This window comes from Nannospalax galili, unplaced genomic scaffold (assembly GCF_000622305.1).
Source record: "Nannospalax galili isolate Female #2095 unplaced genomic scaffold, S.galili_v1.0 scaffold309, whole genome shotgun sequence".
NCBI classification, from domain to species: domain Eukaryota; kingdom Metazoa; phylum Chordata; class Mammalia; order Rodentia; family Spalacidae; genus Nannospalax; species Nannospalax galili.
In genome coordinates, this window is record NW_008359589.1 from 86586 (window position 1) to 112189 (window position 25604).

A 25604-nucleotide genomic window follows, 5' to 3' on the forward strand; every position below is an offset into this window, starting at 1 on the left:
AAGCAGAATGAAACTAAAGATTGACATTGCCACTTTCAGCAGAGCTGTACCTAGAAAACCTGCAGTAAAATTCTGTTACCAAGCTTCTCAATTCAGTCCATTTCCATCAAACCAGTGGAGTTCAGCCCCTCCCTATACTCATAAGACCATTTGTGATAAGCCCTTTACTTCTGCCACAGGAAAAACACCATCATACCAAAATGAGTTGATCTTGTTACTTCAACAGAAAAAAAAAAAAAAAACTATACAAGCAATTCATATACAATAAGTTACATAAATATTGGTCAGAGATACCCAGTGAAAGGCTTACTGAAAAGAATACTTTGATCCACTCTTAAAATCAGTTTTTTAATGGAAATTTTCCTTTGCATAAAATCAAAAGTAAAAGCCAAACACACGGCAGACTAAAAGTAGCATTACTCTCAGACAGGATGCTACATTCCATGATAGACTAGGTTGAGGATACAGAAGGTTCAGAAATGGATGATAAAAGTGAAGTCCTGCCCTGAAGCAGGGGACTGGATGAGATGACTTCAAAGGCAGGTCACAACTTCAGGCTTTTAAGGCATTACCTTAGCTGAGATCACAAAATGCTACATAAGTAATACACAACATCATTTTTTGTAAAATAATGAGAATTTGCCCACTATCACACAATAAATGTCTATGAAAAACCACAGTATACAGAACTTCTCCATAAAGGAAACGTAAAATGTTTAGTTCCTGTCTTGTTGGACCACGTAATAGGTAAAGAATTATAATAATGTGCATATACTACCAATAAGTGCAATGAGAAAACAGGTAGATCATTGGCTTACAGGCCCAGCTGGACATCAACCGGCGCACAGGCCCACTAGAGATAGTCTTTTGGACACTACAAAATTAAATTCCAAGACACACTTCTGATATGTATCACCTCTAGGGAAAATCAAAGATCTAGCATGCCAATGTTTCTACCTGACTCAATTGTTACACATTTTTTAAGTAAAAATATTTTAAAACACGAACAACTCAAAATGCATACAAAAAAACTGGGAAATCTATTAAGTTTATTTTTAATTGAATTTTTGAGAATGTCATACAATATATTGAGTATATTTTGATCCCCTCCCCTATCTGCACTCCCTGTTACTAGCCAATTTCATGTACTCTAATTATATATACTGTATTAGAGTACATGAAATTGAGATTTTCTTCAGTGTGGATCCACCCACAAGATTCTTCTGGGACTGGCAAAGACAATGAAATATGCATAAAATGACATCACTCCGATATAGTTGCCTCAATTACTTGACATTTTTCTTTGGAACTTTGGACATGAGTTTCTTTGAAACTCAGATCGCCTCAATATGAGATAATTCCTTTGCCAAAAGACCCTACCAATAATCAGTAAATGCTAAGTTCTAGTTTGGAAATGAAAAGGTAAAAGCAGAAATAGGTTCTCTAAATCTGCTTTAGTGCTCTCTTTCAAATCTCTGTACTGATTTTATCATTCAGCACCTCCCCAGACTTCAGCACTGGAGACTGAACCCAGGACTTCACTTGTGCGGGACAAGGATTCTACCACTGAGCTGTATCTCCAGCACCACTCCCAGCCTTTTTCAGGGTCTCATCTCTCATTCAGCTTTGAAGTAAAAAAATAAAATGAAACAATATATTACAGTTTTCTTTTCCCCATTTTATACAGATAGATCTAAATCTTTACCTATTTCCCCATAATAAAACTAAAACCCTCAGTAAAGGGTACTCTAGAAGTAATCTTTCCTTTATAGGACTTGAGAAATAGAGACACAAGCAAAACAATGGAAATCTATCACCAATATACATTCAAGTTGCAAGGGGAAAGAAAGGCCAAAAAGATGAGAAGTAGAAGTTCCCTAAACTCTGGATTAAGAGCACTGTTCCATTCTGTATTCTCCTGGCTTCTCCTGCTGAACTTTTCTCTGAAGGGATCTTGATCTAAAAATTGAAGGATGTTGAAACTCCTGCTGTTTTCCAACTCCAACTCCAACTTCTCCTGTCCTGTCTGAAGACAACAGGACTACCTCAGCTCTTCTTCTAGGAGAAACAAACCAATACAGGGGGAAACTGGAAAAAACGATCAGCAGTCTGAAAACCAGAATGAATATACAGTGACCTGCCTCTAATGATGGCATTTAAAAGAGACTAACTTAATGTCCTTTGTCAGGTACTTCTCTTCTTACTCAGAGGGGGTACAACCTGACCCCTCATCAAAGCTCTTCCTCTTCTCACTCGTTAGCTCTGAATTACCCTTACCTTGCAGCAGAAGAAAGGGCAAATGCCTATTTGAACTAGAGCTGTCAATAACTATGCAATGGTTGACAAGGCAACCTTGCAAAAGTGCCAGACATACCACCCAGATCACATCTCACGCTCATGCTCATGCTCTGAGGAGAGGACACCCCAACCCTTTGGGTCTCATAGCCATAGAACAAGAAAATAGAAGTAAACTATACTCTACAACAACATCAGCACTTCTAGACTGAGTGTTTGATTCTTTTGCAAATATTCATTTGTCAACTACATGTACTATCTCCTTAAAGTAGCTTTTTTCAGGGCAAGAAAATTGGAATTTTTTTTCTTTCTGTGTTCCTTTCCCCAACTAAGGACTAAACCCTACAAACAAAAAGCACTACTGGGGATAATGTACTTAACAGGAACTGCAAGTTACTTTGTCTTGAATTTCAAGAAAAATATAGGCAAGTAGCCTTTGAAACTGACAGATATTCTATATGCAATATAAAAGTAAAGGACTCCAGTCAGCAGTCTGTGCTAACAGCTGCCCTTGGCTCACAGGTTCTACCTCAGTGCCTCTCTTCACCACACTTAAAATCCCAGCTTGTATTCAAGGATATTTGTTTAATTTAGTAACTTGTTCCACATCTCCCCATAATACCAAGAGTAAAAGATGGGCCCAGACCTTAGAGCACCTTTCTAACATAGCAGCCTGCCTTTAAGAGGCTACTTCACTTAATATTGTGGTCTTCTCCAACATCTAATTCCAAAGACCCATCTTTTCAGAACCAAGAAGAATTCAAACTTTCCAGTCTGATACATACTTTGTTCAAGAAATTAATACACTGATATTTTTCTACTCAGCTTCATAAAGTAACATTTAAAACAAAGATTTATTTTTAGTTTTATGTATGCATGCGTGTGTGTGTGTGTGTGTGTGTGCGCGCGCGCCTGCCCACAGAAGCCAGAATTTGGATCTCCTGGAGTTAGAGTTATAGATAGTTGTGACCACTTAACACGGGTTTTAGAACTGAATTTGGGTCCTCTGGAAAAGCAGAAAAACGCTCTTAATCTTTATCACTGGCCCATCTCTACAGCCCCTAAAGTGGGGCATTCTTAATGGCATTCTTAACCTGGATACAAATCAAGAGCCACTAAGGAAGCTATTTAAATACCTAAATATCTAGACTCCAATCCCAGAGATCTCAGCCTGACTCAGGAGGACCTAAGCATGTATATATTTCAAAAGGTCAAAGGAGAGTCTACGGAATGCTTTTGATGAAAACCATGGGAAATGGCTTTCTATCACAAAACAAAATCTCTTGAAAATCTGCTAACTTGCTCTAACCAGTTAATCCCACCTGACAAATTGAGAGGTAGAGAGTCACCTGTCTCATCTGAAAATCCTATGAGAACTTTTAGATTTGTCTCTTTGAAAATGTACATGAATGAACTGGGTGTTCAGCTCACTAGCCAAATGCTTTCCAAGCAAACACAAGGCTTGGTCCACATTGCACGTGCACACATACACACATAAAAGTGCATGTGTTCAAGCTATCCTAGGCCATTAAAAATCTTGACAAGCAAAAGATATCAACTTTCAAGAGCAAAATCCCAGTGTACTCCTTAGGACACTGAGATAGTTCCTTAATAGAAATATTGAAAAAAATACCTTAATGAGAGAGGTTAAAATCATCATCAAAACTTGTCCATGCTTGAAAAACATTTTTCATGTAAAAGAATTAACTTTAGGAAAGTGTTCCCCAAAGTATTAGAAAACAATGAGCAGTTTACTGAACTTTATTGAATGCTCTCCCTTTGGCCTAGAGCAATCCAGGTCTCAATAGTGGCTCCCAGTATTTTTAAACAGCTCCAAAGGTCATGAGCTATGGCAGGAAAGTTACTGTGGCTAGTGAGCAAACTGAGAGCCACATGACAAAAAATATAAACTGTTAGCCTGTACCAATTAGACCTCACCCCCACTCCCAACCCCACTCCACAACCAGCAAAGGACTATGTCTGGCTCTCATTTCCAAACCCTCAGAGCCAGCCCCTCCCCCCACCCCCAGGGCATCAAAACTTGGGATGGTTTCCCATGAAAAGAGGCAAGTGCTCTCACCCTATGTCCACTTGCAAACTCCAGGGCATTCTGTGGATGTTCTGTAGCCTGGGCTGACCCTTGTAGGACCTGGCTGGAGAGGAAGCGAGAAGGGAGGGAAGACTCTCCCAGTGCAGGTCCAGACCCTCTGCAGACAGCATCAATGGGGCCTAGACTTCTATCAGCTATCCTTTACTTTAAGACACCATAATACCATGCATTACACCAGATATCCCAAAGAGAAGCTATAAGACAGGGAAGTCAAGTAAGGACTGTAAAGACACATTAAAAGGACAAAGGTGGAAGGACAAATGGGTTTTTGTGTCTCTCTCTATTCAGCACTGCCTCCCCACCCCCAAACACACATACACACAACACTTCACCAACACAAGGACATCAGTGAGTTGAGACATCAGGGAACAGAGAAAAGAACCAAGTATGTGATTCATTTTTGGCTCCAGGGGAGTATATATCCTTTTCTTCTTCCTCCAGACCACCCCACCTAGGGACCTGTCCTAAAAGACCCAACTTGCCTCTTGCCCCTGGGTGAGATGTTTAACACTTCAGAATAGCTAAAGTTATTTTGCACACGCATGGGTGCATATTCTGTGCTAAGATTAATGGTGTTGAGGGTAGGAATGGGGGTGAAGTTAAATGACTTCTTGGTGATTAGTGGCAAGGGCAAGGGGCCAAAGCTGGAGGGAAACACACAATTACACCACCGGAATGCTGACTTGGGTCTTCGGCTGGTCCACCCCTTCTTGCATGTCCAGGGCACGGAGAGGGCTGAGGGGCTTGAGGGGCCGGCTCCCAACACTGTAATTTCTTGGACGCCTTACTGTGTTCGAACTGGACAGAGGCGTAAAGCTGTTCCTTCTCATCCTTACAGGGGTTTGGTTCTTGGGGAAGTTGTTCTGATTGGAAATGGAGGGATACCATATACATGAAAAGCCATGCCAAAACCTCATCCATAAAGGTCAAACAATGCTCCTGAGCATAAAAGCTCTTCCTCCTGCTCTTCTGCACGTAAGAATGAGCTCTGCGCACAGGATGTAGCTTGATCCCCTAGCCTCAGGCAAGTAAAAAGATATCACAGGAGACGGTCCCTAGGCATCACATCCCGGTGCAGTGAAGGGAACCAACAAAGAGGGGTTTGCTTAAAATCACACAGATCGCTAGGAACAGACCAAGGAGATGACCTGTACCTGCTCACTCCATTGGTTTGCCTCCCCAGGGTTGCAGCAGGGGAATTTGTACATTTCACTTTAGCCAAACACTTTGTATATTTAACTCAACTCCCAGGAGCCAACTTTCAGGGTTACAATTCATGAAAAGGGTACTCATTTTAAAAATTAGTAATTCCCTCATCTTTTCCTTTTGGAAGTAAGGAGACCATACAGGTCGTGAATTCTGAATCTGTTTTTCTTTTACATAAGAAAAACCCAAGTCTCTTGATGCCAAAGATTTAAAGGCTCAGGTGATGAGAAAATACTTACGGTTGGCTTGTCACGATGAGTGTTCACAGCCTCCACACTGAGTTTAATTGTTTCCACTTTGCACCCTGAGAAAAGAGAGGAAACAAAAGCTGTCAGAGGCACACCTGTAATCCCAGCACTCAGGAGGCCGGGGCAGATGGATTGTCATGAGTTCCAGGCCAGCCTAGTTCTAGGCCAGACCTGGCAAGCTATGAATCCTTTAAGCTACAACAACTGGCCTGCAAAGATAGGCCCATCAGTACAATAGTGGTACAAATGTTACAGGAGTAACCAACTACTTTCTAACTGGATTTAAGGTATACTTCATAGGATGGAGCCCATATCTGACACTGATATCAGGCCTAGAAACCTATGGCTAGATGGGCCACAGACCATGAGAGAAAGACTACTACAACAATTTTATTAAGTAGGTATAGTATTAAACTGACTCCTAATGACTTATTGCTATACCCATAGATTAATGCACCTCTCAACTCTCAGCAGAGAAGCTTCATTATGTAGCAGGTAGTGATTAACACAGAGGACTACTAGCCACTGTGCAGAGAATAAGAGACTGCAGACTGCTCATCCTAAATAGGACATCTACATCACACTTGTGCCTCCCAAGGCTATGGGATCATTGTAGAAGAGGGGGCAGAAATATTGTAAGAGCCAGCAGTGGTGGATGACAAGGAAAGTTTTTCAGACAGCTGGTCAGTTACTCATGTGAATGCACATCAATGGTGATGGCATGCACAAATTCCACGTAAGATCAAGGCAGACAAAATTCAAGCACAGATATGGGGAAGTGGGTAAGAAATCCCAACCCTACCTGAGGAAAAACATAACTGATGACTTCTGTGAAGGGGAGATTCAGCTTCATTTAAGGGTGAGATTCTTAGTAGGTTGACCAGGCCCCAGTGGATGAATGCATACTTAAGGGCATTTGGGAATACAAACCTGACTGACTCTATAGGCATATATAAATATATTTATAAGCCTATAAATATATATATGTATATATATATGCCTATAAATAAATATGTGTGTGTGTGTGTGTCTGTGTACATAAATTTGGTGGGGGGTTAGAAAGTGGGGAGGTGCAGATAGATGAGGGGATCTAAATATGATCAAAATACATTGTATGAAATTCACAAAAAAATCAATAAAAATTAATTTTTAAAAAAGCCATCAAGGGGGCTGGAAAGATGGCTCAGCAGTTAAGAACACTGGCTGCTGTGCAGAGGATCCGGGTTTGATTCCCAGCACCCACAAGACAGCTAACAACCATCCACAACTCCAGTTCCAGGGGACCTGATGCCCTCTTCTGTCCTCTGTGGGCATTGCACAACATAGGTACACTTACATACATGCAGGCAATACACTCATATACATAAAATAAAAATAATTTTTTTAAAGCCATCAAGAAAAAGCTCAAGAGAAAATTCCTCAGTTTCAGTATGACCAAGCATGCCAACAGGGCATATAATACTCTCAATACTCTCAAAAAAATACTCTCAAATATGCACACATGAATATATTCGTTTAAAATGAAAACGACTAATGGAACATCCCTGCTATACAGGGGTGCTGAAGTAGAACTTCAGACAATTTTCAGTGACAACTTAGATATGCTGACCTTCCTGGATCCCCACCTCTCACCAGCTCAAGCTCATAGTTACCATAGGCCACAGGAGTAAGTTTGAAGATGGTATGGAGAGGACACCTCAAGTACGGTAGCTCATCTGAAAGAAAAAAGATCCAGTAAGGGAAGTCTCACAGTATTACAGAGTAAAGCCATTTGAGAAAAAGAATCTAAGGAGCTCTTAAGTTTTCTTTACTCTGATCACCACCTAGGGCTGTACAGCTTCTCCCATAAACTCAGGAAGAGTCCAAAGAAGTTATGAAAGCTATTGGGTCATAAGGAAGGAGAAAAGGCCATTCTAGATTTGAAATGTACACAAAAAAAGAAAGATGTTCTAAAACGAAGGCCTCCTGGAAAGGAAGACTGTGGCCTACCTGAGCAATCAAAGGCCAATCTGCAGGTTTGGGGTAGCCCAAAGAGTGGGGGAGAGGAGGGCCTGAGCAGCATTTCCATCCTGCTCTTTTCTAAAACAGCTGCTCTATCCCCAACTCAGAGGATGAAGAGTATTCTAATATACCACCTCCCAGTAGCTAGACTGGCAAATTGGTACTATTCAACCACCCTCTTGATGTCTGCCAGTAATGTCAGCCTATGGCTGGTCCTTTAGCCAGGCAGGATCAAGCAGCACCAATGTAGCCAGCCTCCACTGGGGGCTTCTGTAGCAAAAGAGTGAAGTTATCAAGTACTTGGCCAATGGCTGCTGGAAGTCCCACAGTGCTGCCTGAAGAATATTTTCTAATTTGAGTGGAAGAGGGGAAGGGGCTAGTATCCTTATACCACCAAGCCCAGCCTTATCCATGTGGATGTGTCCCCCATCCCTTCCCTCAAATGGCACCTGCACCCTTATCCAAAAAGTAGGCCAGGAGACAGCGCATGACAGCCTGATGAGAGATGACGAGGACACTGCCCTGACGTTCCAGCTCCATGATGACAGGCTCCAGCCGCTGTACCAGGTCCTGGTATGACTGTGAGGAGAAGTGAGGAGACCTGGTAAGAGCTAGGTGCACACTGGTAGTCATGTTATTGGCCAACTCTCAGAGTCAAAAGACCACTCCTGAAGGTCTATTGTCTCTGTGTGGCCTAACTTCCCCAGTTCTGATTTCTTAAGAATACCTAGGTCTTTCAAAAGCAATACTTAGACCCCAAACCACATACTGTTCAAGACAAGGAAGTTTGAATTCAATTTGTTTGTTTCTCTTTTCTTCCCAGAGATTAATAGGTAGTGGGCAAGGCAGCCAAAGACTTCTAGAAGTTTCCTGTACCTCTGCACTATATTTTGTTTGCCTTTACCATCTCACCCATAGAATAGGAAGTCATTCAGATGAGGAAAACAGCAACATGGAAGATGGGAGGGAGGTACCGCATGCCCTATATGCTTATTTGGTGACTAGATGATAGTGAGGCAAAGGGAAGAGAATGAACAAAAGGAAGACTATGTCCATTCTACAACACTCTCAATACAGAGGATCTCATTACCCTCTTCCCTAGAGATCTTAACAAATTCATAAAGCATAAATCATTGAGTATGTCAGCTGATAAGCAGTGATGCCTACGTCACCCTTTCTACTTCTCTCAAGACCAGACATAATCCTTCCCTTAGGTTAAAGCTAGGCTCCCAGTAAAGGGCTGGACAGTTCTCCAAGTGAAGGAAGCCTTACCTCCCCACCAGGATATCGATACAAATACTTCTCTTGATCTCGAAGTGCAAACTCCTCTGGATACTGCTTCTCAATCTCGGCATATGTCATCTCCTCACACACACCCTGCAAGGAGCCGAACTGGCTTTAGATGTAGGCTGGTCTACGCTCACTACATCCCTGCTGAGAAAGATGTCATTGAAGAACACTAATTCCTCACTATGTGTTGGAGCCATGCACTGAGCCCTTTGGTGTACTGTAGCTGACTGTGACCAGTGGCACAGGGTGTTACAAAGTGTCGTCCGTAAGAGCCACTAGGAGAAAAGTGACTTCTCTAGCTGAAGCTGCAACTCTCACCAGCAACTAAAAGGGAAGGTACAAGTCAGAAGGAACCTACAGTATAAAAGGGTCAGGAAGCAGGTGAAGAAGGGAAACTGGGGGGACTGGAAACCTTGTAGGAGGAATAAAAGGGTAGAAAGGAGTATAGAAAGAGAACGATGTAAGCTAGGCATAGTGGATTGTGCCTGTAATCTCAGTATTTGGGAAGCCAAGGCAGGAAGATCCTGAGTTCCAGGCCCATCTGTGCTATAGAGTTAGACTCAGTCTCAATATAAAAAAAAAAAAAAGAAATGTCTAATTTTGTGCTCAGAAATAAAGAAAGCAAGAGAAATTTAGGGAAATTCTAAGAATTTACAGAATTGCTGACCAAATGATCAAAGCAAAAATTAAAGAACTGAGTTGACTAGGCATTTGTTTTTTTCCAGGTGGAAAATACAAAGGAACAAAATGAGTCCTTAGTAGACTCTACTCTCCACAGGCACCAGCCTGAGCAGCCAAGAAGACCGGACTAAGGGTAGAATTACCCCCACTTTCTCTCCTAACCTCTGAAATGGCCAGATTCAGATTCCTCAGTTTCTACTTTGTGATTCTAATTTTCTAAAAAATTACCCAAATCATAACTCCGCCTGGATCAGAAACTCCTACTCACAGCATCAATCTCATTGAGGGTCTTCCACTGCTCATAGGTCACCCCAAGGGACTCAGCAGTCTGAATAGTCCTCTTCAGCTGGCTTGTCCACACTTTGAGGTCTTGGATCTCCTGTTCCTCCAGAAATTTCCTTAGAACCTGAGCAAACTAGAGTTTGAAAATAAAAACTAAACAAAGAAAACACACAACAAAATAGCACTCACACACAGACTGCTAACTTGACCAACAGTGGCAGTTTGTCTAGTCACTGTCAAAATACAAGCCCAAGAGGAAATGAACTTCAGCTAGAGTACCCTGTGCTAACATCACAAATTGTACCAAATAATTTTCTGAGAGCAGAAAGGGTCTGCTCAGAGGGCTACCCATACTTTAATCTCCTAGGAGCAATAAGCAAGAAAACATCTTTAGCACTTGCCTGGTTATATGAAACCACAGCCTAAACCCAAATGGGATTTAAGCAGAAGGGGATAGAACAGATGACCTCCACCACACCCTTCTAATTCTAAGCTTAGGAAATCCAGGTTGCTGGCTAACTACTCACCTGCTTTCCCCGCATCGAGAGGCCAGAGTCACCCCCAATCTTGCCCAAAAGATTAAACTCGCTCTCTCCATGCCGGCAAAGGTAAATGGTGCGAGGCTGTACATGGATATTCATAAGGTAGTAGACTATCTTGCTCTGGATATAGTCCTGGACTCTGTTGACTAAAAATCGCTGGCCTACATTTATCACCTTGATGAAAGAAAGGTCCCTAGGATGGAGCAGGAAGAAGAAATTTCAGGGTAAGAAAATCTGAAACTAAGGGGGGGGGGTACCCAAGGCATATTAGCATCTGCCTATAACCCCAGCACTTCCAGGCTAAAGCAGAAGGATCATGAATCTGAGGCCAGCCTGGGTCAAATGAACAAACAAGCACAGGGAAGGATTTCCACACTGACTTGCATACCCACACCAGCTCTTCCTCCTCTCCCATTATTGTCACATTTATGGAACCAAATGGAAGGAGGCAGGCCAGGTGTGGTGGCGTGCACCTTTAATCCCAGCACTCAGGATGCCAAGGTAGGCAGATCTCTACAAGATCAAGGCCAGCCTGGTCTACATTGTGAGTTCCAGGTAGCTGGGAGACCAGACAAGGAACTAGGAGACCTGTCTCCAAAAGACCAATAAAAGGTAAGAGATTACGCCCCAAAACCAAGATAGCATACTAGCATACAATTTCTTAACTTCTAGCAAGTATGTACTATTTCCTTGGTGCCAATTCTGTGCCATGCAATGTAGGTACATTTGGTGAACAGAATCCAGGCTTTCCTTCAGGGCCTAGACTAAGTGACCTGAAGATTTTTCTAAATTAAAAATTTGGTAAGAAATACAGGCTCCACCTGAAGTGGTCAAGATCTAACAAGAACATGGCACCTCAGGATGAAGGAAGGAAGGAGAACAACCACAGGCTGAGACAGACGTCTACCCACACCTCACACCACCTAATCAACCTCCCCCAAATGCATTTCTGCAAATGATTGCTTTGTGGCCATAGTCCTTTTCTTAATAGTAAAGTAATTACGGGTTTATTCAAAACGGTACTCAGGAAAAAAGGTAGAATAATGTAAATCACCCATCAATGAGGTGAAAATCTATAAACATATACGCCTACACATAAATGTCTTTCTAGAATACTTTTCTATACAGGACTTAGGGCTAACTGAAGATGCCCCATACTCTATATCCAGCAGTGATTTTCAGCCACTTATTATGGGAACCCTTCTAAATACTTATACCTGGGCAACCCATTTGAAGAAATTAAAAACTCCAAAACATCAATCAGACAATTGTAGTGATTCAACATTGTGCTATGTACAATGTTAATGATGTTTCTATTTGCTTGTCTAAAATGCTGTATCTTCATGTGACTAAAACTGTTAAATGCCCCCAAATGTACATACATGGTGACTATTTTTTATTATCAGCTTGATTGAATTTAAAAAATGCCTAGGGTACTAATGAGGTACACCTTTGCATGTATCTGTGAGGGTGTTTGTTTCCACAGAAGATTAAATGAGGAAGACTCACCCTGATTGTGGGCAGTATCATATCATGGACTAGGGGATCCTGGGCCGAATAAAAAGAAACTAAGCCAGACATAGTGCCTCGTACCTATAATCACAGCACTTAAGAAGCTGAGGCAGGAGGACTGCTGTGAATTCAAGGCTAGCCTAGAACACAGAGTAAGACCTTGACTCCAAATAAATAAATAAATGAATGAAAAAGAAGAAAGGTAGAAAGGTGAGCACCATAACCTCTGCTTCTTGACCCTCTGAGATGCAAGCAGGCAGCCTCCCAACACCATGGGCAAGAGTTGGTCCTGCTGCCATGCTGTCCTCACCAAAAGAGCTGTCTCTTCTCAACTCTGAGCCAGGAATAATGGTGCACCCTGTAATCTCAGCACTATGGAGGTGGAGGAAGAAGGATCAGGGGTTCAAGGTCATCCTCAGCTACATAGTAAGTTAAAGACTGGTGTGGAGTTCCCTGAGATTCTGTTTCAAAAAACAAAACAGAACCAAACACAGTATTTCATAAGGCCATGTTCCCACAGGTTTCTATGTAGGCACCATCTTTCTTCAACATGGACTTAACATTTTATTTTAGCTCTTGTACCTTAGATGGCTAGTAGTTATCAGACGTTTCTCCCTGACTCAAGCGAGTACGTGTGTGTGTGTGTGTGTGTGTGTGTGTGTGTGTGTGTATGAAACATTCTGTGCGACACATGCTATATAGCATAATCATATATATTAAGACATGTATTATATAACATATGGTAAACTTTAAAATGGATCAAAACTGATGACACATCTCAAAGGGATATCCTAGTTCGGATTTACTAATCTGGAGCCATGGTTCTTAACTAGGGATAATGTGGATCCCCAGGAAACATTTGCTAATGTCTGAAAACATTTTAAATTTTTACAGCATGGAGGTGTTCCTGGCATCTAGTAAAAAGAGGACAAGGATGTTGAGCGACATCTTATAATACACAGAATAGACTCTACAACAAATAATTATACAGCTCAAAATGCCTATATACGGTAATGCTGAGATGGAAAAGCTTGTTCTAGAGAATAAAAAAACTGATGGCAAAAAACAGTTCAGTGGGGAACTGGAGAGATGGCTCAGTGGTTAAGAGCACTGGCTGCTCTTCCAGAGGACCCAGGTTCAGTTCCCAGCACCCACATGGAGGCTAACAACCATCCATAACTTCAGTTCTGGGGGATCCAACACCCTCTTTAAACCTCTGCAGGCATTGCATGACACAGTTGCACTTAACATACATGCAAGCAATACACTCATACATATAAAATAATCCCAGCACTTGGGAGGCAGAGGCAGGTGGATCTTTGTGAGTTCGAGGCCAGCCTGGTCTACACAGTGAGTTCCAGGACAGCTGAGGCTACAAGGAGACCCTGTCTCAAAAAGACAAAAATTAAAATAAAATAAATATTTTTAAAAAATAGTTCAGTAGGGGTTGGAGAGATGGATGTCTCAGTGGTTAAGAGCACTGGCTGTTCTTGTAGTAGGACACAAGTTCAGTTCCCAGCACCCATATGGTGGCTAACAGCACTCACAGTTCCAGGGGATCTGACACACTCTTCTGGCCTCCTTGGGCATTGCACTCATGGGTATACTTACATACATACAAATACATGCAGGCAAAACACTCATATATACAAAACAGAAATAATAAATACATAAATAAATAAATAAATAAATAAATAAATAAATAAAATACAGAAGCATTTTAAAGTTCAGTGATTAAAGCACACAACCCACATAAATGTCACAATACAAACTTTGTTCTTTAAACAACATAAATATCATGGGTCTACACCAGAAAGCTTTAAAGGACAAGAGGGAGAAAGACTCTTTTCCTCCTATCTCGACTCTTCAAATATTGACCTTAAACCTTACTTGTCATAGTTGTCTGGGTCAAGGGGTTGGTAAGTGACTTTGTAGCACTCAATTCTCTTCAAGAAGTCCTCCATCACATTCTCCCTGTTCCTTTCAGGATAGTCAGGGCTTGACACCTTCACGTCCTGAAATCATAGGAATATAAAGGTCTTATTAAGAATTCTGCTTACTGGGCATGGTTTAATCCCAGCACTCAGGAGGCAGAAGCAGGTAGATCTCTGTGAGTTCAAGGCCAGCCTGGTCCACATAGTGAGTTCCAGGACAGATGGGGCTACAGGGAGATCCTAACTCAAAAAGACAAAAAAAAAAAAGAATTCTGCTTACTTAACAACCCTGCTACAAACAGACACTGCTAAAAAAGAAAAGAAGCCCATAAAAATAGTTTTTCACTAGAGCATCAGCACTGCCCACTCATTAAGCACTCTCCTGTCCTGTGAGCCTGGCCTAAGAAAAAGATGACTAGAGTCATGAGCCTGCCTCTGGCCTGAGGATAGAGAGGGGTTATGCATTTGATGCTGCTTCTGGCCTGATTCCTTTATGTATTTTCCTGGGAACATAGAATGGCTTCCAAATTCCCTCTGCTGCTTCTCAGAATAGGGTATGTAACCCAATACCTGACCTGGGACTCAGGACCTCTTCCTCAGATCAGATAACGCCAGGTCCTATGATGTTGTGAAAGCACCTCCAGAGACCTTGCAAAGTCACCTACTCAACATACAACACAACCCATCCAAAGGGTACTGTCTTTTGCTGTGCTCCACAGGGTTTAAGAGCTTAATGCTCAAGGCTGACCAAAACATTAGACTAGGCAAATGACTTTCCAATAAGGCACATGGATGAAAAAGAGTCTGATCTAGTCCAATATTTAGGACTCAGCATCATATAATATCAGATCACAAGGCCAGGACTCCCACAGTTTAGGTCCTGGTTTCCATTCAGAAGCCTACTTTTACTGTATTCCTCAAAGCCCCAGTTTCTTTTCTCAAGGGAAAAGTATAAAGTTTAAAAAGGTGCTCTTGTAGAAAAGATTTTTTTCATTATGTCAAACACATCTTTTTCTTTCATTATCCAGAATCCCTACACACACATACACACACACACACACACACACACACACACACACACTTATAGAAGGCGACATACAGCGATGGCACTCACCAGGATATTGGCAGCAATGACATCAGGATCATCACAGACAGATTCCACAAAGAATACCTGGCCATGGAGAGAAGGCATGATAAATAAGTCAAAAATGCCAGGTTTTCATTGAAAGCATATGCTCATATATCCCACCCAGCTACCACATCTCCAGGATTTTCTTCACAAAAGGGGCCTTCAAGGCCTCCTCTCACTTAGAAACAGCTCTTACCACCTCCCATGGACCTCACACACACAGGTTAAATAAAGGTCTGGAAAAGGACCTAAAAGAAAACACTCAAGGATTGGGGGGTATAGCCCAAGAGAAGAGAATTAGACATCTAATCCTCTGCTCACCAGAATCAAAGAGATTCACACTCTCATCTCTCCAACCCAGCTCCCCACCACCACCCGTTCCTTTGCTTCCAGCATAAAGTCAGAGCCTACCTTGAAGGCATTCTGCTCAGCAAAGTTCAAAATCATGTCCCTCCTCTCCCTAGTGGTATTGGTGGCATCAAACACCTAAACACAAGCACACAAGGTAAATAAAGGGGAGAAGGAAATGGAACTCCACCCAAAGCAGACTCTTGGTAGGGCTGTGTAGCCAGGACACTGAAAGAATGCAGATGAACAAAGGACAGCAGACACAGCTTACCGCAATCTGTCCACTCTCTTCAGTAAGATAAGCCTTGACATCTTCCAGTGCCACTAGAGCACACTGCCTGCCATAAGAACAAAGAAGTCAGTGGAAGAGCTAAGACCAGCAAAGCCAGAGACACATGCGGTTCTAAATGTCATGCCACTTCCCAGTAAATTTCTGGTCAAAACATTTACCCTAACTAATCTTTCAACTTTCCTGCTGAAGTTTATACACCATCCTATACCTTCTTCCCTGCCCCTCTGCATATGTTGTATCCCTCCTTAGGCTTCACATACAAGCATCTTCTAGATCTGTCTCCCACCTTACTCAAGCTGATCTTTCTATCAAGTAACTTCCATTAAAATTCCCCACTCCCAAGGTATTTCCTGAAAAAAAAATGAAGCCCTATCACATTCAGTCTCACAGTGGCCCAGAAAGAGTTGACTTAGGTCAGGCCTTTAAAAACAAGACTCACTTGCGGATCTTCATGGCCTCTTCATTGTCATGTCGAAAGAAGTCGTAAGACTTATAGGACTTGACTGCTTCACGCCGATATACCCCAAGATTAAACACTGCAGCAAAAACAATATGATGACCCCTCTAAAGGAGACTTCTTGGCCTAACAGAGTGGCCAAGGGATGAAAAGAGCACCATTCTATGTTGAGAACAAATTAAAAAGACTTGGGTTTAAGTCCTGACTTAAGAGAACTTGCGCAAATCTGACTATTTCCTGAACTACTCCATTTCATGAGGGTACTATTGGGGTGAGATAATATGACACCTGTGGCAAGAGTTTTGAAAATGTAAACCCTATTTTCATTTAATTCTTTTTAAAAATACTTTATTAAATTTTATTATTTTTATTTTATGTATGAGTGTATTGCCTGCAAGTATGTAAGTGCACCCTTGTCATGCAATGCCCAAGGAGGTAAGAAGGAACTGGAGTTATGGATAATTGTTAGCTGCCATGTGGGTGCTGAGAATCAAAGGGTCCTCTGCAAGAGCAGCCAATGCTCTGAACCACTGGGTCATCTCTCCAGCCCCTTGTTTAATTCTTAATGCTTCTAGCAAAGGTATTTCATGAAAATCAGGCCAATCTGCCCAGACCTACAGGAGGCAAGTCTAGGGACAGGAGATAAATAAAGAGAGAATGAGAAAGCAATCTTTATTTTTGTCGGAAGCATTATGTGACCTTCATATTAGGAAGAGATAGTCTCTTAAGAGGCCTGTGGAACACCAGAACTAAACACTCCCTTCCCAAGAAATGCCCTGCACCTACCTTTGGTGGGTACCCCAATCCAGTTGAGGTAACGTGTTAGTTTCTTAGACATGTAAGTTTTTCCCCGGGCTGGCAAACCAATCATAACAATGAGAGTTGGAGAGTTGGTCATATAGGAAGCCCATGCTGAAAGAAGTAAAACAAGGAGAGCTAAGTGACAAGCCTAGTAGTGCTCATGCCCTGGATGAGGAACTTCATAATCTCATTTAATCCTCATAAACCTACAGGGCAAAGGTCCAGGAAGGGTAAGAAGGCAAACTGAGATTATATTTGGCATATCCTCTTGAAACAGAGTTAAAGTGTCATGCAGACTTCCGGAAGGTACCCCCACCAAGGTATGTCTTTCCCAGAGGTCTTCACAGGGGTTCCCAGGATGGAAAGAAAAAGAAGTAAGGATAAGGAAGATGGTAACCATGCCACTTCTCTACCATGAGAATGCCTAGCAACATGGAAATGCAGCTGTGACTCTATCAGTCCCAAATTGCACTGGCTTTAAAAAGAGTTTCTACTTTGAGGATCCCACACATCCCTTCAGAGACATTGGGAGGACTTTGCTGATTTACTGAACAAAGAACCTTGCCTCAAGCTATTTTGACCTCTATATTCAGGTCATGAAGTCCTTCAGTTTTAATTTCTAAACCACAGTGAGAGACAGATGGACACTGATGCAGAGCAGGCAAAAGGTTAGATATGAACTGAGGAAAACCGCAGATGGATCTTGGCAACTATGTCTCCTGACATTTTACATCCTTGACGCTCCAAGTTCCCACTATATCAGAAACTAAGGCATTAGGGCATTTTCTCAAATTGCCTTTGGCATTTCTACCAAAGGGTCTGAGACAAGTTGTCATTATATTAAGTGCATTGTAGTTCTTACATCCCCTATCCCACTACCTTTTGCAGGGATCATAGGAAGAAATACTCTACAAGAGAGCTCTGGTCCACCATGATTCAGGAGGGAAAAAGCAGCACTTTATTTCATGAATATGCCACCACCCTCATAAACATTCATTAAAAACGTCTTTAAAATTGACAGTGCAAAACCCATTGGACTGTCTTCACCTTGAGGAAGCCAACTTCAATCTCTGGAATATTTGCTTTGCTTAGCTTTGCTAAATAAACTTCTGTTTAAACATTCTATTAAATGCCTCTTGACTGAATTTTTTCCTTAAAGAAGAATGAAGAGACCTGGAGAACAAGAGTGCTAGACTTTTAGTGCTTCAACCCCTATGTGTGGAAGAAAGGGATGACTGGGCAGGGCCTTCGCCAAGACAGGTAATGAAGCAGCATGTGCAATTTTCATCTCTATTCAAACACGGAGCTCAGAGATAAGTAAATAACACCCTGTAATCTTCATGGGCATTGGTTCCTGATCATTGACCCTAACAGGCAAATAGGTCTGCTTGACATCAGCTTCTAGGAGTAAACTCCGAGTCATCATGTTTTCCAGTTTAATACATGCTCCTTTGGACACCCACTGTTTGGATCACTGCCTTCACTTTTAGACCTACTCTGTTCATATCTTCTAATATTAGGCAATTCCCCCAAAGGTGCTGTTTCCCTCCCTAAAGCTTAAAATAGTAGGGGCACGCCGAGCATGGTGGCGCACGCCTTTAATTCCAGCACTCGGGAGGCAGAGGCAGATGGATCTCTGTGAGTTCGAGGCCAGCCTGGTCTACATAGTGAGTTCCAAGACAGCTGGGACTACAGGGAGACCCTGTCTCAAAAACAACAACAACAACAACAACAACAAAAAAGAGTAGGGGCACTTAGGAGCTACTCAGAAAGCAACCAGGGAGCTAGCTGCTGTTACCCACACTGGACAGAGAAAGTTAAGAACAAAAGACACAGGGTTGGGCCACCAGGCACTCCGCACCCTTACCCTTCAGAACCATACCCCTAGCCTTGGCCCAGAGCACACCCACACACCTGCTATAACCAGGCTTCTCATTTTCTGGAAAACTAACTAAACAACACTTCCTATCTCAAACTGCCACATTGGAAAAAAATTAGGCATTCTTTCCTGTAGAAACCAAAACCATGACCTTAATTTGAACGGAAGACACATTTCATTGACTGATTCTAGAGATACTATAACATCATCTCTTGATATACAATTGAAAACTGTTTCAATCCTGAAATTCTTTCATCTTCTTTATGCAAAGATCAACTTGCTTTATCCATCTTCAACTCATTCTCCCTTCATAAGCACACTTAATCAAAACAAAGGCTTGACAATTTCTCTCATATATATAGGAAAACTAAAGTTCTGATCTCATGATTGCCAGCTGTTGGACAGCACATTAGCACTTGACAAAAGGGACTCCACAGCAAACATGACTGTTCTCCATGCTCATCCAGGAAAATGTCTGTTGCACAGGACTGTCCTCTGACAGACAGACCATGGATAGATGCCATGTTCCCAAGCTTGCTTGTACCCACTTGCTTAGAATCATCATAGCTAAGCTTACTATTATGCTCTGTGAGAAAGGAGGGGCAGGGAAGAGTCAGCCACACCTCCCAACCAATCAGTCGGCCCTTGTTGGACATAGTCTGGAGGAGAGGCTAGTGTATACAGGCTGAGAAAGCCTAGAGAAGGCTCTCTCAATATTTTATGCAGCTGTGGAGAAGTCACCGTCCACACTTGGATGAAGACTTTCCAGTGAGGCTTTAGCGGGGAGCACCCACACTCCTATAAGTAAACCCTCGCCCACTGCTAAGTAAGCCCAATGAACTCACTGGTTTCCCAGACTGTAGTTTGGCAAAAATCACACCTCAGTTTGTCACAGGGTACAAGGGAGGAGGGGGCAGACATTGTTTACACCTCCCAGAAGGAATTTTATTATCAATGTCTAAGAGGCCAATGGTTCCCAGTCTTTCCATGGCCAAGGACTTCTTCCATTATTCACATTAAATAGGCCCAATATTTTGAAATACACAGCTCATAAAGCATGTTTCATTAGTGCTACTTTTATTCATCAAGTCATAAAACTTATTCCCTCTAGCTGTTGTCTAGCTGTTTGTCTGGTAGGCATAAAATAACCAAGTTCATATAATTATAGCCAAACACTTAGAAAACTGATGTTTTGACTAACCAGTACAGCTACAGTTGGTAATACCCAACTTCCACTAAATATCTTGAAGTACTGAAAATAGTTTAAAATACAGAACTTCAAAGAACACATTTGTAACACAAATCAAGATTTCTAATGGTCTACCAATGGTTTACCATGCTCTTTACTTCTGTATGAAAAGTTACTGATATAAGCATGCAGAAGTGTAATGGTGTTCATTGAAGCATTCTTTATGATAGTGAAAAATGTGAAATGATTGTCTATAGATTGAGATCCATACAATGTAGAATGAAGTAAATCTGAATTTACCAATGTGGCGGTTTGAATGAGAATGTCCCCCATATGCTCCATGTATTTGGACATTTTGTCCCCAGTTGGTGGCATTGTTTTGGGAGGTCTTAGAAGGTGTCACCTTGCTGGAGGAAGCAAGTCACTGGGGGTGGGTTTGGAGAGTTCTTAAGCCATGCCAGATCTCCAGTTATGCTACGCTTCTGTGCCTGCTTGAAGATGTGAGTGCTTAGCTTCTGCTCCCACTCCAGTTACCTCTGCCATCAAGCCTCCCGGCCATGATGAACTCTTGCCTCTTTGGTTAAAAAAAAAAAAAAACTAAATAAATTCTTCCTTTTATAAGTTCCCTTGGTCATGTTGTTTCTATCACAGCAACAGAAAAGTGACTAATACAACCAACATGAAAAAATGTCCAAAGTACAGTAAAAATTTTTAAAAAATAAAAGTCAATGGAACAGATATGTAAACTATGAGTCTATTGTTAATAGGATATACCAGAATTAAACATCTAAAAGAATCAAATTTAGAGGCTACAGAGATAATTCAGAAGTTAAGAGCAATAGCTGCTCTTGCACAGCACCCAGGTTCAGTTCCCAGCACCCGCATGGAAGGTAACAGTGGTCTGTAACGCTAGTTCCAAGGGATCCAGCGCCTTCTTTTGGCCTCCATGGGCACTGCATACATGGGTACATTTACATACATGCAGGCAAAACACTCATAAACATAAAAATAAAAATAAACAAATAAATTATTTAAGAATCAAATTCAGTGGACATAAAAGAGATTATAAGAGATTTTACTTTCTTTTTTTTTTTTTTCTATTATTTGGGTTTTCCTAAACATGCACTGTTTTTGGATTTAGGATTTATGGGCACTGCATACATGGGTACATTTACATACATGCAGGCAAAACACTCATAAACATAAAAATAAAAATAAACAAATAAATTATTTAAGAATCAAATTCAGTGGACATAAAAGAGATTATAAGAGATTTTACTTTCTTTTTTTTTTTTCTATTATTTGGGTTTTCCTAAACATGCACTGTTTTTGGATTTAGGGAAAAATATATTTTGGAATTTGCTATAGACTGACTCAAAATATTAAAAAATAATTAAATGAGGAGGAGGAGAAAGAATAATAAATAAGAAAAACATATAGAAGCCCCAATTCCTATTCTCAGGGAACCTTGAAAGCTCCCTGGATGCATTTATTTGAGTACCTTAAAAGGACCCACCCAGACAGCACACCTGCACCCCCATTCTAGTGCAACTGAAATCTCAGTAAGGCTCCCTATAGCCATTCTTTAGTCCTGAAGTCAAGCCCAGTCACTTCCGGATTCAAAGGTAGCAAGCAGGTGTAATTAGCAGGAAGGAGACAATAGCTGGTCACTTACAATCTCACAATTCAACCATGAGGTAAGAGAAATGGGATATAGAAACTACAACCCAGAGTCCTTCAATTGGATATAAAAAGCAGTTTTATGAGAGCAGATACTGGAAAAGAGAAACCAGAGCCTGGAGCAGAGAACAGTCTGGAGAACATAAGAGAGACCTGGGATTACCGCTTCCTTATTCAAAACCCTCAAACCAGAAGAGCAATCCAGGGTGAGGAAGGCAGGCAGGAGAGGCTGCTAGCTGGAAACAGAGCAGAGCCAGAAATGCTGACTCTAGTTCTGTCTGATGCTCACCCCATCCCTCTTTGCTGTCTTTTGGATTATGTATCATAGTAACAGGAACAGGCTTCCTCTGGATCAGAACATCTGGGTTACCATACTGTCAAACAATAGGAGAAAATATTCTTCACTGAAAAAAAAATTTTTCATAGAACTCTTAAATTATGAGGTGCTGGCAGCATTTGTATAGTTCAATCTATATTTAATGTTTCATAAGTAAATACAAGAGGCATATAGAGTTACTGTAAAAATTTACACCCAGGAGCTTATGTCCAACACTCATCTGGGTGCTTGTCTGTATTTACTTATTTAATTCTCATATCACTCTTAGGAGAAATGTTTTAGAATCCCCACTTTACAAAGGAGTAACGTAGGCTGAGAGTGGTAATGTACACCTGTCATCCTAGTGCTCAGGAGCTGAGGGAAAGAAAATCAGAAGTTTAAGGCCAGTCTAGGCTACACAGTGAGACACTGTCTAAGGAAAGGGGAGGGGGTAGATTAAAAAAGGAGGAAGAGAGGGAGGGGGTTGTTTTTAAAAAGGAGTACACTGAGGCAAAGAGAGGTTAAACAACTTTTTCAAGGGTGCACAGCTAGGAAATAGTAAAACTAGTGTTGAAACCCAGGTAGTCTGCTTTAAAAGGCTACACTGAGTAACATGCTAACTCATGAGATATGTTGCCCTTGGTACCTGGCTTCCTGCCCTGGCAAGGAAAGGAAACCGTAATCATAGAGGTATGCCGACCTCAGTGTCATACCTAAACCAGCTGCTTCTGTCCAACACATGCCTCATGGATGCCAAAGACAGAATATCATCATTAACCATGAAACTAATAACCAAGACCAAACTTCTGGAGAAAACTTTGAACATGAGACAGTACTGGTCTCATGCCAGTCACTTCCTTCCACCTACTAACATGCACAACCACTTCTTACTGGAGTGACTGATGGTTTTTTTTTTTTGTTTTTTTTAAGGTACATTCCACAAGGAAGATCAAGAATGCTAAAATATTCCTGAGATTTCCAGAAAAAAAAAATCTGAGGACCAATTCCTCTTCCTTTTAGGAGGCTCAACAGCCTATAACAATGCTAAGGAATGGAGATTCATGGGGGCCAGAAATGATGCTTCATTTCCCTGTTACTACTTCTGTCGTCTCTGTGCATTAAAATGTTCTATGAAAAAAGTCTACAAAAGACAAGACTAAACCTGTAAGAAAGTAAGGTACCCAAGACACTGTAAGTCACATGTCAGGGCTCATTCCCCGCAGGCCTGGAGGAGTGGGGTGAGGCGTACTGGTTCCTACATGAAATTTTTGCTTGTTTTTTGAGATGATGTCTCATGGAGCCCAGGCTTGCCTTAAACTCATTATGTAGCTGAGGATGATTTTGAATGCGTGATCCTCCTGCCTCTACCTCCCAAGAGCCAGGATTGCTGGCCTATGCCACCACGTCTGGTTCCTACCTGCAATTTATGCAGTGAGTGTCACCTTTTCAGAACATAGCCAAGAGATAAAGGAGGACTGAGAGAGTAGCAGCCCCAGGCTAACCCTGTACCTTGCCACTCTGCCATATTGTAAGTGTAATATTTGGTTCCAACATTAGGCAAGCATGCCAATATCCCCAATGAAAACACCAAGAAACTGATGGGCTACAGAGCAGTCTAGCCCCAAAGAGGTAGGTCACTAAATGCACTTGTTTGAGACAGGAAATTGCCCACTGGAGACTTTGTTCTAACTTCCTGTGTTAAGTCATACATGATAGCAGTTGTCTGTAATCACAATACTCAAAAGGTGGAGACAGGAGAATTTCTGTGAGTCAGAGCATAGCCTGGGCTAGAAAGTGAGTGTCAGGCCAGCCACGGTTCTATAGTAAGAATCTGCCTCAAACAAGATAAGTAAATAAAATAAAAAATAAATTGCTATGTCAAAGAATTACTACTCGCTCCCAACAAGTAAGAGAGTCTACTATCCTAACTATACTCCCATGGTGAAAAATCCTGAAAGGGAAAAGAACACCTCTTCCCCAAAACTCACAGCACTTCTTCTTTGCCATTCGAAGGTTTGTGGTTTGCGGTTTACAGATGCTGCTGCTGCTGCTGCTGCTGGTGCTGCTGCTGCTGCTGCTGCTGCTGCTGCTGCTACTGTGTTCTGTGGAAGATACACAGTTCCCAGACATAGTAGCTCTTCAGGAGACACCTGGAAAAGAAAGGGGGAAAGTTCATGGAAGGGAAGGAAGATGTCCCTAAAAACAGTGCAGAGGATCAGGATGGGGTAAGCAACGAGGCCTTAGAGTCAAGTCCAGCCTCTTCCTCCCAATTCACAGCCACATGTCCTTGGATAAGTCACACTTTCTTAATCCTCTGCTTCCTTGCCTATAGACTTGCATTTCAACTTTGCATTTATTTGTAGACTTAGTTTACATTCATACATCTTAAATCCAGCAGTCCTTCCAAGAAACTTTCAACCTTCCAATAAGCTTTTCCTACCATTATCACTTCTCATTTTACAGCACTGAAAAACTGAGGATAATCGACTTAAGTGGCTTGTCCCAAGTTTCTTCCTGAACTCACATTCTAGTTTTCAGAATGTGGAAGGACAGGGGTGGCAACTGAGGTGAAGGGGGCAAAGATCAAGTGCACTATCAAGAAAGTGATTCCAATCCAAAGGTAAGACTCGTCCAGAAAAACAAGAATGGGAGTGTGGGCTGGGGTGAGGGTGGGGGTACGGAGCCATAAACATGTTACCTGAGCCACTTACCATTCTCCCTTGGTGTTCTCATTCACAAGCCCTCCTCCAATTAAGCCCCCAGGGCTCAGCGGAGGTGAAAAACTTACCTAATGTTACTTGCAAAATAAGTCATAGGTTTTGATATCAGTCTGGGTGGAGAGCCTGGAGCGCAGTCCCCAAACTCAGACAGATACCAACCGGCTCATGAAGACATACGATTCTCTGTTTTCAAAGACCTTGCAATGCTCCTCCGCTGATCTTAGAAATTCCTCAGTCCTACCGCCACCAGCTGTGGCTCAGGATTCCTGAAGGTCTGCCTGCACCCGGGGCAGTCCCCGTTAAGTAGCATTTCCCGAAAGGGCGAAGCACCACCGCCCAGCACCTGATCCAGCGCATACAGACCCGCATCCCGCCTCTCAGACGCTTCCAGACCATGCAGCTGTCACTCACCCTGTGACCCTTTCAAGGGCCTTCCGGCCAGCCCGGTGTCTTTTACCGCGAATCAGAGCCGGTAGTGGAACTTAAGTCCCTGCACGCCAAGGCCCGGGCGAATCACGTGGCTTGCCTTGGCCCCGCCCACGTGCGCGTCGGCCCTCACCTGGAGACTCTGGCCACCAATCGCACCAGCAGGGAAGGGGGAGGGTCCCAGGAGGCCGACAGCCACCCGACCGCCGCGGAAGAGGAACTGTGCGGGCTAAAGGCTTTCCCGGCTCCCCATCCGGAGGAGCCTA

At 42.2% G+C, this 25604-nt stretch overlaps 1 protein-coding gene across 20 annotated transcripts; it reads right to left on the bottom strand.

Moving 5' to 3' along the window:
• Window positions 1–1611: 1611 nt before the first annotated feature.
• Pfkfb2 (6-phosphofructo-2-kinase/fructose-2,6-biphosphatase 2) lies at window positions 1612–25404 on the bottom strand. Of its 20 annotated transcripts, XM_029558763.1 has the most exons (19): window positions 25324–25384; window positions 24904–25190; window positions 24181–24342; window positions 22166–22250; window positions 17114–17239; window positions 16310–16406; window positions 15850–15916; window positions 15642–15716; window positions 15216–15272; window positions 14058–14182; window positions 10641–10848; window positions 10100–10246; window positions 9133–9237; window positions 8310–8439; window positions 7512–7574; window positions 5851–5915; window positions 5077–5268; window positions 4376–4444; window positions 1612–2026 (listed from the first exon to the last, which is right to left on the bottom strand). In XM_029558763.1, exons 2-19 carry the CDS (start codon window positions 24904–24906, stop codon window positions 1814–1816), a joined length of 1989 nt encoding a protein of 662 aa, XP_029414623.1. In that variant the 5' UTR covers window positions 24907–25190; window positions 25324–25384; the 3' UTR covers window positions 1612–1813. The 20 variants fall into 20 exon arrangements, 18 of the variants coding, with proteins under 18 accessions (XP_029414623.1, XP_029414624.1, XP_029414627.1 ...); XM_029558764.1 differs by lacking the exon at window positions 25324–25384 and having other exon boundaries at window positions 5089–5268; window positions 24904–25313; XR_003847849.1 differs by lacking the exon at window positions 25324–25384 and having other exon boundaries at window positions 1884–2058; window positions 4376–4448; window positions 5066–5268; window positions 24904–25313.
• Window positions 25405–25604: the final 200 nt, after the last annotated feature.